Here is a 14382-nt window from a genome sequence, read left to right on the forward strand (position 1 = left end):
AGTATTCAGTGCCATTGCCCTACATGCATCATTTCATGCAACCTCTCCCCTCTATCCCAGTGGCATCTTTTCCTCCCTTTGCTTCACAGGTATTATATGCAGGACACAGCAGGCAGCTATAACTACTGGGATGGGGTTTTTCCCCCCACTCATATCCAATCTTGCGAGTAAACCTGACAGAAATCCCATCAAACTACCAAAAGCACATTCAACTATCATTTTGCCCCTGCTGAACTGGTAGCTGCATCTCTCCTTGGTGCTGTCGAGGTGGTCGGTGTATGGCTTCATTAGCGAGCGAGCAAGGGGTAGGTTGGGTCCTCCAGGATCACTTTTGGCATTTCAACATTGCCAATGGTAATCTGCCAGTCATGAAGGAATGTCCCTGTTTACAGATTTCTCAACAGTCCTATGTTCTTAAAGATGAGAGAGTCAGGCACCTTCCCTGACCAGCCAACACAGATAGCGGTGAAGCGTCCCCAGCGATCCACCATCGCTTACATAACCATAGAAAAGTAGCCCTTTCTGGTGATGTACACAGTGGCAGGTTGGTCTGGTGTCAAAATAGAGATATGCACACTATTTACTGCCCCACTGCTCCAAATCCATCCATTATATCCTACACATTGCAGAGAGTCACAGTTTTGCATAGCAGGAGATTATTAATGGCCCTGCCTACTTGCATGACAACACCCTTCACGATGGATTTTCCAACTCCAAAATGATTTCACACTAACCGGTAGCAACCCAGGTTTGCAACCTTCCACAGTGCGATCGCCACTTGCTTTTCCACTGACAGTGCAGCTCTCATTCTGGTTTTCCTGTGCTGGAGGAGTGGGTTGAGCTCAGCACACATATCCAGGAATGTGGCTTACACATCCCAAATTCTGCAGCCACTGCTCATCATCCCAAGCGTGTATTACAGTATGATCCCACCAGTCAGTGCTTGTTTCTCAGGCCCAGATGCAGCACTCCACCATCTGCAGCTGCTCTGTGAATGCCACCGACAACCTTGAATTGGTTCTCACTATGTCCCACAGCAATTTGTTCCCCACAAAACCATCATGTTCCCCACTGATTCAGTTCTTTTTGAGGCTCTGCAAATACTGGAGGATCGTGCATCCTGTGCTTACAATGCTTATGACAACAGCACAGAGCTATGCAGGCTCCATGCATCTGTCAGAGATGGCAGACGACAAGATCTCCACAGGTTCATGGGATTTTTTAAAAAGGTACAAAAATTATGGGATATAGATAGAATTATGGGATAGAGAAAGTTGCATGCTGGGAAGTGGACCCTTTGCTCCCAGGCAGCCCATGTGACTTGTTTCTGCCTCACCATGCATTCCCGATCCTTCCCAAAAGACACCATGCATTTCCGATCCTTCCCAAAAGGCAGCATGTGCAAGTTGCACACTGGGATACCTACCCAGGGTGCACTGCATTGTTCATCCACACAAGCACTCATGGTGAGCACATGCAACACTGATGCAAGGAGTCAAGTATTCACGTGCACAAGCAATATACTAACTGCAGCGGCTTTATGCGGACGTCACCTGCATCAGCCAAAGCTGGAAGTGCAGACATGCCCTTACTCCAATACAAGAATGCCTTTTTCTGGTTTAGCTTGTGTTGCTTATGCCAAAATAAAAGTGTCCATGCAGGGAGTTATAGCCATATACCTACAATGGTATAACTTCCTATGTAGACAAGCCCAAAGACTGATCCAGAAACTTTCTATGATTTGCCCATCTGGGAATTCAAAGAACAGTGAAGCAAGTTTACTTACATCCCTATAGACCAACTGTTCCCACAAATGAGTTTTCCACTGCTGGAGAGTGGGCATCTTGTTGTTAATAGTGGATGCATGGCATCTTTTTTGAAAATCTAAGCAAGTTATGTGCTAAACTCACTTAGGCAATTTTGAAAATCCCATCCAATATCTTGCAAGGTAGACAAATCCATTGTCATCTTGAAGATCAAATTTGCAAGTTTTGCTCTTCTCTCTTTTAAGATGCCCTATAGCCACAGAATAATTACAATTTAAGCAACAGCATTGACACATGCTTATTTCCCCGACTTAGAGTCACAAACAAGTATATCTCTCCTCTGCAACAGGGGACCAACTTCAGAGGTGAAGACAGCACAACTTCTATGACCATTCAATCCAGAGAATGTCAGCAAGGAAGACAGATTAGTTCCTAGATGACCGAGTGTCAATTGTGGTGGAAATAGAGTAAAACCACCAAGTAATTTAACAAATATCATTAGAAAGCCACAAGTGACTACTTTCAATCATTGCTAACATGATCCAGATTTAAATGAATGTCTGTAAAGGTAGAAAGCTTTGTATCCTGTTACCAGTTACCTAAAACAACCAATAAACCTGACATTGTAGATCTTCCTCAGCCTTGGAACAGCGACCCTTTGAATGAAAGTGTTTTCCCAAGTTTTAAAAAGTAATTATTTGCAGTGCCACAAACCTGGTAGCTGACAACACAACTATTGTATCTCATGACAGAGGTTCTGAAAAGACATCAGGTTGTGTGATGGAAGGAGATTTTCTTTCTTTAAGATAAGAAACACAATACCTGTGGACCCCACGTACAGCCCACACAGTTCCATGCTGGACTGAGACCATAGATAGTGAATTTTAAGATACCACACTGGAAACAATATAACATTTTCTTTAAGTTAATTTAATGAATAAAAAGTTTTTTAAAATAGACTTTAATAGGTGTCCACTTTTCAAAGATTTGATTGTGGGGTCTTAAAACAAGATAGTGCACTTACAAGTATTTTCCAGCTGCAATTCTAAAAGGGAAAGAGTTGAGTACATTTCTATATTAGGTATGCAATAGTGCAGTTATGTCTACTATAGCATGCCACCTGTGTTTTCTACAGAAGTGTAGTGAATTCAGATTTTTACAGACTCATTAAGTTATACTGGCATTCTACTAGAGCAACTACAGTCATTGGCTAGAGAAAAGCAATTCAACGAAGCAATTTCTGTAGTGTGCTACTTCCAGTACAGTAGTGGGATGTGTGTGTGCTGCATTCTTGGGATTTTTACTGGCCTGGCATTATGGTACCATGATACTAGATACTCAAGTGATTTGTATAAATCTGTAAGACAGGGATAGCAATTTTTTCCTTAAGAGAAAAGGACATACATCTGTAAGCTCTTTTTTAAAAAGCTAAAACAAATGTGTAAAGCATTAAGCAAATTGCCAAAAAAAATTATTAAATAAGCACTATCAGATAATATTTTACTCACCTCCCAGAAAGAGTCTGGCATGATATAGCATACCATTTCCAAGTTATATAATTCTTTGATGGAACTACAAATATTTAAGTGTTATGTAATTTTCTGTAAAAGGAATGATGCAAGATTTCTTATTCACTATCACCAGTATTACTTTAAAAAACCCAAATGTATTTTCCTGTTGAATGGCTATCCAAAGGTTAATGTTAGACTTATCACAAATATTTTACATACAAAAAAGTTACCCCTCAAAAGACTTACATAACAGAAAGTGACCTTAGGAAATCAATATGTTTTAACAAAATTAAACCAAATGTCAGAATATGTAGTAAATGAAAGCACTAGGCAAGTCCTTGTGCTAGTTTCCCCAATGAAACTCATGTGTCCCTGTTAAATTAAAGATAACATAAGCAGTGTTATCACCACAGTGAATCAACTAATTTTGTTGCTGAGATCCACAGATTTATTTGCAATTAAAAAAAAAGGAAAAAAAAAAAAAAAAGAGCCTACCGGAATCCTTGCTCTTTGATTGCAAAGGCTGGTGTCTCCAAAGGAAAGATCTCAGATTGGACAAACAATTCTCGTACTCGACGATCTATGACTTTTCCATACTGAGCTCCAGCATCGAGTATTACCACTGCACCCTCATAGTGATATTGGCCATCCTGGAGATTTCCTCCAGCATTCTCCTGCTGCAAACATTATTGACATAAGCACTTTATCAAAACAGTTAGACTATTAGCGCAGAGTCAAGACAACAAATCAAAAGCAAGTCTCTTTAAAAAGAACACTGATTGGAAAGTTAATTATTAAGGGCACAAATTCAGCCACCGGGTGTGGAAAGTTCTTTAAAGGAATTCTTTAAGATGTAAAGTAGAACATTTACATTACATTACAAAGGAAAAACATTTTAATGAAAAAGCCTTATTATAGACTATATACAGTAATATATGAAATAGCAGGCTATAGGCAACCTAAACACCACATGGTAACCCATGTGTGCCATTTGCATGGATAACAGTTTTACCAATGATTAATATAGGGTGCAGCCGTTTTCTCCCCACCCACATCTGCTCACTCACCATGCCAAACCCTGGGGAAGAAAGGATACTTCTACCACATCCTTCCACTTGTAAAAGTGGTACACATGACCCACCCATCAATACCGTCATTCCAGCTTTTGGAGCAGTGGAATTTCAGAGAACATAAAAATAGCGTTTCATAAAAAGCCTAAAACAGAATATAGTAATTTTAAAAGTGCATTAATTGAGCCCTATTAAAGAGGTACTGAACTGACAGCCCTAGAGACTGAAAGGATAACCCAAAGTCAGCAGCAATACAACTTTTCCCATCCCATCCCATTATGTATTCTCAACTCTGACTAGAAGTGTCCACCTATAGAAGGTGAAAAGGTAGTTCACATTCTATGCTTATTCAGTCTGATCTATCTACTAAGCTTGCCAGAAGTCACAATTCCAAACTTTCCAAACAGTTTGCATGTCACTTTTGTTTCAGGGTAGTTTTTTTGACATTTTAATTACATGTAGCTTAAGAAACCTGTTCCTTGCTGATTTTAGATTGGGAGAAGGAAGAACTGAAGCCTTTCAGCGTATTTCTCAGGCAGACATTACCCAAAACTTCATTCAGACAGCAACCCTCCTTAACATTTTATGTTTTCATGTAAGTGCCAATTTATACAATTGTAAAGTAATTGTAAAGATGAACCAATTACATAAATAGTAGCTCCAGAATCATTCTGGGAGAAAAATACAGTATAAGCTCAGACTTACGAACACCAGAGTTACGAACTGGCCGGTCAACAAACACCTCATTTGGAATCGGAAGTACGCAATCAGGCAGCAGAGACCAAAAAAAGCAAATACTGTACAGTATTGTGTTAAACTTTAAACTACTAAAAAAAAAAAAGGGAAAGTTTAAAAAAAGATTTGAAAAGGTAAGGAAAGTGTTTCTGTGCTTGTTTCATTTAAATTAAGATGGTTAAAAGCAGCATTTTTCTTCTGCATAGTAAAGTTTCAAAGCTGTACTAAGTCAATGTTCAGCTGTAAACTTTTGAAAGAACCACCATAATGTTTTGTTCAGAGTTGCGAACATTTCAGAGTTATGAACAACCTCCATCCCCAAGGTGTTTGTAACTCTAAGGTTCTACTGTACTTTGTGTATTGGGACCACTGCAATTCAGGATTATAACTGCAGTGCAGTGACCTTTCCCTTAAAATCACTGAACACTCTGTATATCAAACATTTATTACCAATACTACGTATTTATTACTTAAAAACTTTTACTGATAGTTAAGCAAAAGTGAAAGAGCTCTTGTCAAGAGCAAGAGAGCTAAGCTACTTTGTTCAATGGCCTGCAACAAACCTCACAGAGACGAAAGGGACCAGACACAGAGACGGTATTAATACTATGTCCTCTTTCAGACATCAGCAGCCTTCAAATAAGGGAATCTCCCCTTCAGCTCTACAGACAGTGCTACCATTTTGGATATGAAAAGTTCCTCTCCTCCAGGTCCCACGTGGGATGTATTCCCTATGAGTGAAGATTCTATCTACTGTATTTCCCTTGTATTGCTACTGTGAGGCAAGAATGTTCTTCAACTTCTACAGCAACACAACATTCCAAAGACAATTGAGATAAACACTGAAGCATCTTTTACTTGTAGTCTAGCTAGCCCCGAATTAGTTTAGAGTGGAAGATGCACAGGAAGGTTGTACGGTGATCATAGCTCAATAATCTAGAGCTGTAAACTTTGCTGGTGGTTGCTTGAATTCCCCTGTAAAGAGAGTAAGACAAAGAAAAAAAGCTAAGACTTTCTATAGACTGTTTCAAGGTTGGAGTCTGTCACTTAATTTCTCTCATTAATAAGAACACCGGTGGAATTAAAGTGGTAACTGCACCTCTGAGAAGAAGCAGCTAGTAAGATGGTTTCTTAGTCTTAGGCCAGATAACTAAAGTTACATTGTGTGTACATAATGTAGTGAGGCCTTACTGGAAATCCTGGGAGGTGGGTGGGCGCAAGCCCGCCCACTTCTAAAGGCTCCCCTCCCTACCCCCCCAGCCTAGCAGGAGGGACCACTGGACCTGGGTTCCAAACGAAGACTGGGGACAACTAATGAAAAACAGGGTCAGGAGTGGTGGTCAGAGGTTCAAAACAAGGGTACCGGATGGGGAGACACCGAGCAGAGGACCCCGGACAGCGACCACCGCTCCTCAAAGGTGTCTAGGGAGCCAGTGGACACTGCCCAGTGGAATTCTGCCCAGAGCCAAGAGACTAGGGAAGACCAGAAATAGGCCCCCACAGTCGTAGAGCACCTCCTCGTCCAGCATCCTCCTCCTGGTGTTATAAATGGCAACCTTAGCTAGGGCCAGGAAGAGGTTGACGAGGAGGTCTCACAACTTTGTGCGGCCACGAACAGTTTGTGTGAAAATGAACAAGTGTGGGAAAAGTGCAGCCAGAACCTCAGCTGCAACCTGGCGCATTCAAGGTAAGCATGCCCCAGGTTCTCCCTCATGCCACAGAAGGGGCAGGCCTCAGGAATGGGGCTGAACCGCGCTAGGTACATGCCCATGCTCATGGCTCCATGAAGGAGCCACCAACCGGTATCCCCGGCAGGCTGTGGGACCAAGATGGAGTAGAGGCTGGTCCACCGGGGCTCCGTACCCTGCACGGGTAGTAAGTAGTCCCGCCATCTGGTGTTGGGGCAGGACACGAGGGTGAGGAAATCCAACGTGTGGAGTACGAGTGTGTACAGTTGGTCCCTGGTTGCGGTTCAGAAGCGAACCGGCTGCAGGGCCACGCAGCCGGCTCGAAGTATGGGAGTGGGGAAGCCGGGGAGCTCAGAGAACAGGGGCCCGATAAAAAGGTCCAATAGGCCCGAGGTGAGGAGCTCCCTCTTGCATAGCCCGCTGTAGGAAAATGAGAGACGTGGGCGACAAGGCAACCCCCACCTCTTGGAGTAAGTGCAGGGGGGTTAGGAGAGTGGAGAGCCCCATGCGTCAACCGAGCACACGGGGATCTACCTAGTACCCCTTGTCGTGGTCCAGGAAGTCTCTGGTTCTGGTGTTTTCTGCCAGGACCAACCAAGGGCGCACTGAGGGGGACTCCGCCACCTGCACACGTAGGTTGGGGCTGTGTAGCAGGGGCTCCGCGTGGAGGTTTGCCCCCCTCAGTGGCCACAACAGACCTGGTCGCTGAGAACAACTTCCAGGTCTGGAGGAGGTCCTGGTAAAAGACCGGCAGCTCGGAGAGGTCTCACGGAAGACCCCTCAGGTGGAGAAAAAAGAGCTGCTGGTTTTATCGGAGCCCTTGGAGGCGGCGGAGGAAGGTGTGTGCCAACGTGCTCCACGCCACACCATAAAGGAGTCTCTGCAGGGCCTGGAAGCGGAAGACATGGACCTGGCTGCGAAGGCAGACGAGGCCCTGCCCTCCCTCCTCCAGGGGAAGACTCAAGACCCCTGCAGAGACTCAGTGCAGTCCTGGCTTGAAGAACTCCAGAGCGACCCTCTGCAGCCAGGCCAAGATCTCCGGAGGTGGGCTCAGGGTGTTGAGCCAGTGCCAGAGCATGGACAGGACTAGTTGGTTCAGTACCAGTGCCCTCCCCTGCAGGGAGAGGCACCGGAGGAGTTCTGTCCATCTCTGCAGCCACTCACCCACCCTGGCCTCCAAGTCCTGCCAGTTCTCCGGCGGAGAAGGATGTGTGGCAGAAAGGTAAACGCCAAGATAGAGCAGTGGACCCGCACTCCACCAGATCACTTGAAGCACGGGTGGGAGGGAGCTTGCCTGCCACCCATCCCCAACCACCAGGCCAGAACTCTTGATCCAGTTGACCCGGGTGAAGAAGGCACCAAATAGATGGCTTGGCAGGCCTCCACCCCCACCAGGTCGCCTGAGTCCTGGACCACGCGGAGCACGACGTCGGCATACGCTGACAGCACCAGCCACAGCTCCGGCTCCCAAAGCACCAACCCCGTCAACCTCCGGCGGAGGAGACAGAGGAAGGGCTCAATCACCAGAGAGTACACCTGATCCAAGATGGGGCATCCCTGCCGCATTCCCCGCCCAAAGCTGACCAGCTCGGTCAGGGTCCAGTTGAGCCTGACCAGACATTCCGCGTTAGCGTACAGCACCTGGAGACAGCCCACGAACTGGGGCCCAAAGCCGAACGCCCACAGAGTGCCCAGGAGATAACCATGGTCCATCCTGTCGAATGCCTTCTCCTGGTCCAGGGACAGGCGGGCTAATGAAACACCATCCCTTCACCCGAGCTCCAAGAGATCCCAGACCAAGTACAGATTATCAAAGACGGTCCGGCCCAGGACAGTGTAGGTCTGGTCAGGATGGACCATGTCCGCCAGCATGGACCCAACCTGCAGCGAGATGGCCTTCACTACGACCTTGTAGTCCATGCTGAGGAGCGAGACGGGATGCCAGTGCCGAAGGTCGTGGAGGTCCCCCTTCTTCAGCAGTAAAGCGAGTACGGCTCGCCTGCATGACAAAGGGAGGACCCCGCTCTCCAGGGACTTGGCCCAGATGGTGCCGAGGTCCGGGCCAAGGACGTCCCAGAACATGCGGTACAACTCCACAATCAGCCCGTCCGTGCCCGGGGATTTGTTGGTGGGCATGAGACAAAGGGCTTCTGAGAGCTTGGCAAAAGCAAGAGGCAGCTCCAGCCGGTCTCAGTCACCCACGCTGACCGTTGGAAGTTAAGTCCAGAGCACCCTGCGTCAGTCAGGTCCGGGGAGAAGAGGCTGACATAGAAGGCCCTGGCCCTTCCACTCATCTCCTCCGGATCCATGATGGGGGCATCATCCTCTGTCAGATGACATGCTTTTTGGCCCCCCTCTTTTTCTCCAGGGCATAGAAGAAGTGGGAGCCACGATCCATCTCCCGAAGGAGACGGATGCAGGATTGAACAAAGGCACCCCGGGCCTGATGGTCCTCCAGGGCCCAGAGCTCCTCCCGCTTCTCCTGGTACACTGTGCAGAGGGGTGGATCCTTGGGGCCGGAGGCCAGACACCTCTCCAGCTCCAAGACCTCCCGCTCCAACTGCCCTATCACCGCATCCCTCCACCGGCTGGTGCCCCAAGTATAGTCTCGGCAGAACAGCCGTAAATGCACCTTCCCCACATCCCACCACTGCCATGTGGAGCGAAAGGCGCACCGCTGCCCCCACCAGAACTCCCGGAAGGATGCCACAAAACCCACATCCTCCAGCAAGCTGTTGCTGAAATGCCAATAGGCCGGCCCTGGCCTCATCGAACTGAGGAAGGCCATCATGGTCACCAAGTGGTGATCCGAGAACGGGGCTGGCCAAATGCTGGAGGTGTGGGCCCGTGCCAGATGGAAGCATGATAAATAAATTCGGTCCAACCGGGAGTGGCATGACCAATCATCCTCCATCTGGACATAGGTGAAGATGGTATCATTGGCCGGGTGGTGGTCGCGCCAGATTGGGCCAACTATGACAATTACCCTCCCAAACCATCAATTTAAACACCAGTACTAGTTTAACTTCTTTTGACAGGACACACAAATTACAAGAGAAGTAGATTATTAAGAGTTCATACACCAACATATAGCGCAAGAGAAAGTGTTGAAGACAACAGCTGTTGCTGGAAGAAGATAGGTAACATATGCACAGAGGCCCAAACAAGAACTTTTGTTTCTTGCTGACAAACTGCACAGGTCTTGGAAGATCACAGATAAGACTTCTGGATCAGATAACATGCAGAAGAAGTATCAGTCTGATGTCCATCTATCTGGGTACTTCTATAGCTCCCTGTGAGGTAATGAAGTATTATCCTCATTTTAAAAATGAGGAATTGAGGCATAGAGAGATTAAGTGACTCACTCTACATCACACAACAAGTCTATGTGAACTGAATCAAACACATCCAAGTCCCAGTTCAGTGCTTTACCTGCAAGGCCATCCTTCCTCCCTAGGAGCTAAAAAACCCATCTGATGCTTAATATCCGATGCTTCTACTTTGCTCAGTATTATGTATTTAGAAGTCAAGTTCAGAATAACACAGTTTAGAATTTAAATTGTGGTGGGAATGTAAATCTGTATTTCCTGCAGTTTTGGAGTTAAAATGTCATTCTTAGAATCACAGAAATGTAGGACTAAAAGGGACCTCAATAGTTCATCTAGTCCAGTTCTCTGCTCTGAGGCAGGACTAAGTATTAACTAAAGCATCCCTGGCCTTACCTGTTCTTAAAAACCTCCAGTTACAGATTCCACAACCTTCCTAGGTAATTTCTTCCAGTGCTTAACTACCCTTACACTTAGGAAGTTTTTCCTAATGTCTAACCTACATTTCCCTTGCTGCAATTTAAGACCATAATTTCTTGTTCTGTCCTCAGTGATTAAGGATAACAGTTCATCACCATCCTCTTTATAACAACCTTGTATGTATCTGAAGACTTATGTCCCCCCTCAGTCTTCTCTTCTCCAGACTAAATAAATCCAGTTTTTTAATCTTTTCTCATTTCTACATCTTTAATAATTTTTGTTGCTTTTCTCTGGACTTTCTTCAGTTTGTCCACATCTTTCCTGTAGTTTGGTGCCCAGAGCTGGACACAATATTTCAGTTGAGGCCTTATCAACGCTGAACAGAGTGGAAGAATTACTTCTCGTGTTTTGCCCACAACACACCTGCTAATACATCCCAGAATGATGTTCACTTTTTTTGAAACAGTATTACACTGATGATTCATATTTTTTTGTGATTCATTGTAACCCCCAGATCCCTTTTCTGCAGTAGTCTTTCCTAGATTATCATTTCCCATTTTGTATTTGTGCAATTGGCTATTCCTTCCTATGTGTAGTACTTTGCATTTGTCCTTATTGAATTTCATCCTATTTATTTCAGACCACTTCTCCAATTTGTCAAGATTATTTTGACTGCTAATTCTGTCCTCTAAAGCACTTGCAACCCCTCCCAGCTTGGCATCAGCCACAAACTTCATAAGTGTACTCTCTATGCTGTTATCCAAAACGTTTATGAAGATATTGAACAGAACTGGACTCAGGACAAATACCTATGGGACACCTCTCAAATGTATCCTTTCACCTTGACAGTGAACCATTGATAACTACTCAAGAGTACAGTTTTCCAACCAGTTGTGCACCACCTTATAGTAGGTTCATCGAAGCTATATTTCTTTAGTTTATGAGACGTTCACATGAGAGAGTATCAAAAGCCTTACTAAAATAGAGATACATCACATCTGTTGCTTCCCCTTATCCACAAGACTTGTTACCCTACCAAAGAAAGATATTAGGTTGGTTTGACATGATTTGTTCTTGACAAATTCATGTTGACAGTTACTTACCACTTTGTTTTCTTCTAGGTACTTACAAATTAATTATTTACCCTATTATGTTTCTGTGTACCAAAGTTAAGATGACTAGTCTCTAATTCCCTGCGTTATCCTTATTCTTTACAAATAGGTACTATATTTGCCCTTTTCCAGTCCTTTGGGATCTCTTCTAAACTCCATGAGTTCTCAAAGATAACTGCTAATGGCTCGGCGATCTCTTCAACCAGTTCCTTAAATATTCTAGGATGTATTTATCTGGCCCTGCTGACTTGAGGAAATCTAACTTGACTAAGTAATTCTTAATTTGTTCTTTCCCTATTTTAGCCTTAGATCCTGCACCATTTACACTGATGTTCAGTATGTTAGTCATCCAATCACTGCTAACTGTTTTTGTGAAAATGGAAACAAAAAAGGCATTTATTTAACACTGGCCATTGCTGCGTTTTCTGTTATTGTCTTTCCCTCCTCACTGAATAATGGGCCTACCCTGTCCTTGGTGTTCCTCTTACTTCTAATGTATTTATAAGATGTTTTCTTGTTACTCTCTATGTTCGTAGCTAGTTTAATCCCATTTTTTGCCTTGGCCTTTTCCATTCTGTCCCTACATGCTTCTGTTGTTTTTTTTATATTCATCCTTTGTCATGTGACCTAGTTTCCACTTTTTGTATGACTCTTTTTGAGTTCCAGGTTGTTGAAGATCTCCCGATTAAGCCAGTGGTCTCTTACTATACTTCTTATTTTCCCATGTGTTGGGATAGTTTGATCTTGTGCCCTTAATAATGTCTCTTTAAAACCTACATTCTTATATATGTTCCTGTAGTATTTGCATTTAACATACATGCAAAAAATAGAAAAGCAGCTTTAGGCCTTTGACAGGTAATTCTGAATTCATTAAGCAACTGTACGTAGCTCTAATGGGGTGCAAATCTAAGTTAGTCTAACTCACATATTAATTCTAAATATGGCACCATGACAGCAATGGGACTGCATGTGTGTTTAAGTTAGGACAGAATCTTATTCATTGATTTACATCTTGGCTAAAAATAAGAGATCTCAAATACAAATTAGATAAAGGAAGCTTTAGTTAATAAAACAACAGAAAAGCATGGGGAGGGTGAAGAGGTAGTACAGAGCAAAAATACAACAGGGCCTTTTCATCTCTCTTGGGATATTAAATATTTCTATTCTACTAATTTAAGACACAAGAGTTCATATTAAATACCATATCATATGTGGAAAATGTCCAGTTATCTGGGGCTATCAGCCAAACAGGCCCATTGCCCTTCTACAAAATAGTCGTCTTATGACTTGAATTTGCTGGCAGTTTCACAGACAAAAATCTAAGAATTCTGAATCCTAAGACATTCAAAAGTTGAAATTCAGAATCAATATATTGAAATTACATTATCATCAGTTACAGCCCTGTGAAGTTTGATCCCCTACCCAAACTGCCTTATATTAACTCTCTCATGGCAGTTCTGAAACAGTCTTTGTTCTATTAATTAATATTGTGGTCAATTTTTTAAATGTAAACTAGCCTTGCAGAAAACATGAACTGCTGCTTAAGTACATAAATATATATACAAATCAATTACAAATGTCTTACTCATCAACTTCTCTCAATTTCTGAATAATGTTCATAAATATATACACACATACGTACACACAAACACCCCAACACAGTGTTAAAGTGTGTAATGTTGCAGAGACATTTTATACATATACGCTATATTGCAAGACTTCTATTAACCCAGTTTTAAGTTTATGCAGTACTCAGCAGCAAATCTGAGTAGCTCAGGCCAAAGAATGCATACTTGAATGCCTAAACTCTGGCACTTGAATTTATATTCAGGTGCCTAAATAAGTTGCCTGACTAAACACAGGTTCTAACACCCACACCTCCTATTGAAATCAGGGGCTTAAACAAGCCAAAACTGAGTTTTGGACGGTCTTTTCAAGCTAGTGTAGGTTTTATTTTGGTTAAGAAAGCTATAAAAAATGTATCTGGACTTTTACATAGTACAATAGAAGAGCACCTATCCAATGTTCTTGTCACCATTGAAAATCTTTTTAAAATATTCATAAATGAAACAGACCCATCAGTTACCGCAGATCAAGTCAACTAACCCAGCAACAACATTAATACAACAAATTAATCAACCCCACACTTACCTCCCCAGACCCAGGCCACCATTACCTAATCCTATGCTATACTTCATTTCCTCATAGACAAGGGATAAAAGATGGGCCTTGCATAGGGTGACTAGATGTCCCATTTTGCCTGGGACAGTCCCTTTTTTAAGCTCTGTCCCAGCCATCCCAACTTTTTTGGCAAAACTGGGCATTTGTCCCATTTGCTCTTGCCAAATGATCATCAGCTGGCAAGAGCAAACTGGAAAAATGCCCATTTTTGTCAAAAAACTAGGTGTGACCCCTAGTAGGAAATAGAGGAATGTGCAGGGGAGGGGAGCGTAGCAATGCCCTTTGAGGCTGTCTACAGCAGAAACTTTTGCTGCTTTATCTGCACTGGTATAAAGTGGCAAAAATACTCAAACCTAGTATGGACACAGTTACATCAGCAAAGCTTATTCTGGTTTGGAAACTAAAATAAGATGTCCCAGTATAAAGTACCTTTATAATGGTGTACCTGTGTCAGCAAAAATCTCACACCCTAACAAATATAGTTATACCCCTAAAACTTAAGTATATAAATGTGAATCCATCAGTAGAGACAAAACCAAGTAAAATATATTTTAACTTAAGCTCTCTTATGTA

General features: G+C 43.5%; 1 protein-coding gene across 3 annotated transcripts in view; it reads right to left on the reverse strand.

The window, feature by feature from the left end:
* The window catches only part of GMPS (guanine monophosphate synthase), a 62740-nt gene that overhangs the window by 46268 nt on the left and 2090 nt on the right, over nucleotides 1-14382 (reverse strand). The window contains exons 1-2 of one of the 3 annotated variants that reach the window (XM_073359614.1): nucleotides 5646-6057; nucleotides 3773-3954 (exon numbers count right to left, since the gene is read on the reverse strand). The exons of 1 other annotated variant lie outside the window; for it this stretch is intronic. In XM_073359614.1, coding sequence (XP_073215715.1) covers nucleotides 3773-3954; nucleotides 5646-5708 — 245 coding nt within the window. In that variant the 5' untranslated portion in view covers nucleotides 5709-6057. Of the gene's footprint in view, nucleotides 1-3772; nucleotides 3955-5645; nucleotides 6058-14382 lie in introns of those variants that run through there. One more of the 3 variants, XM_073359615.1, reaches the window with a different exon arrangement.

Source organism: Lepidochelys kempii, chromosome 9 (assembly GCF_965140265.1).
Source record: "Lepidochelys kempii isolate rLepKem1 chromosome 9, rLepKem1.hap2, whole genome shotgun sequence".
Lineage (NCBI taxonomy): Eukaryota > Metazoa > Chordata > Testudines > Cheloniidae > Lepidochelys > Lepidochelys kempii.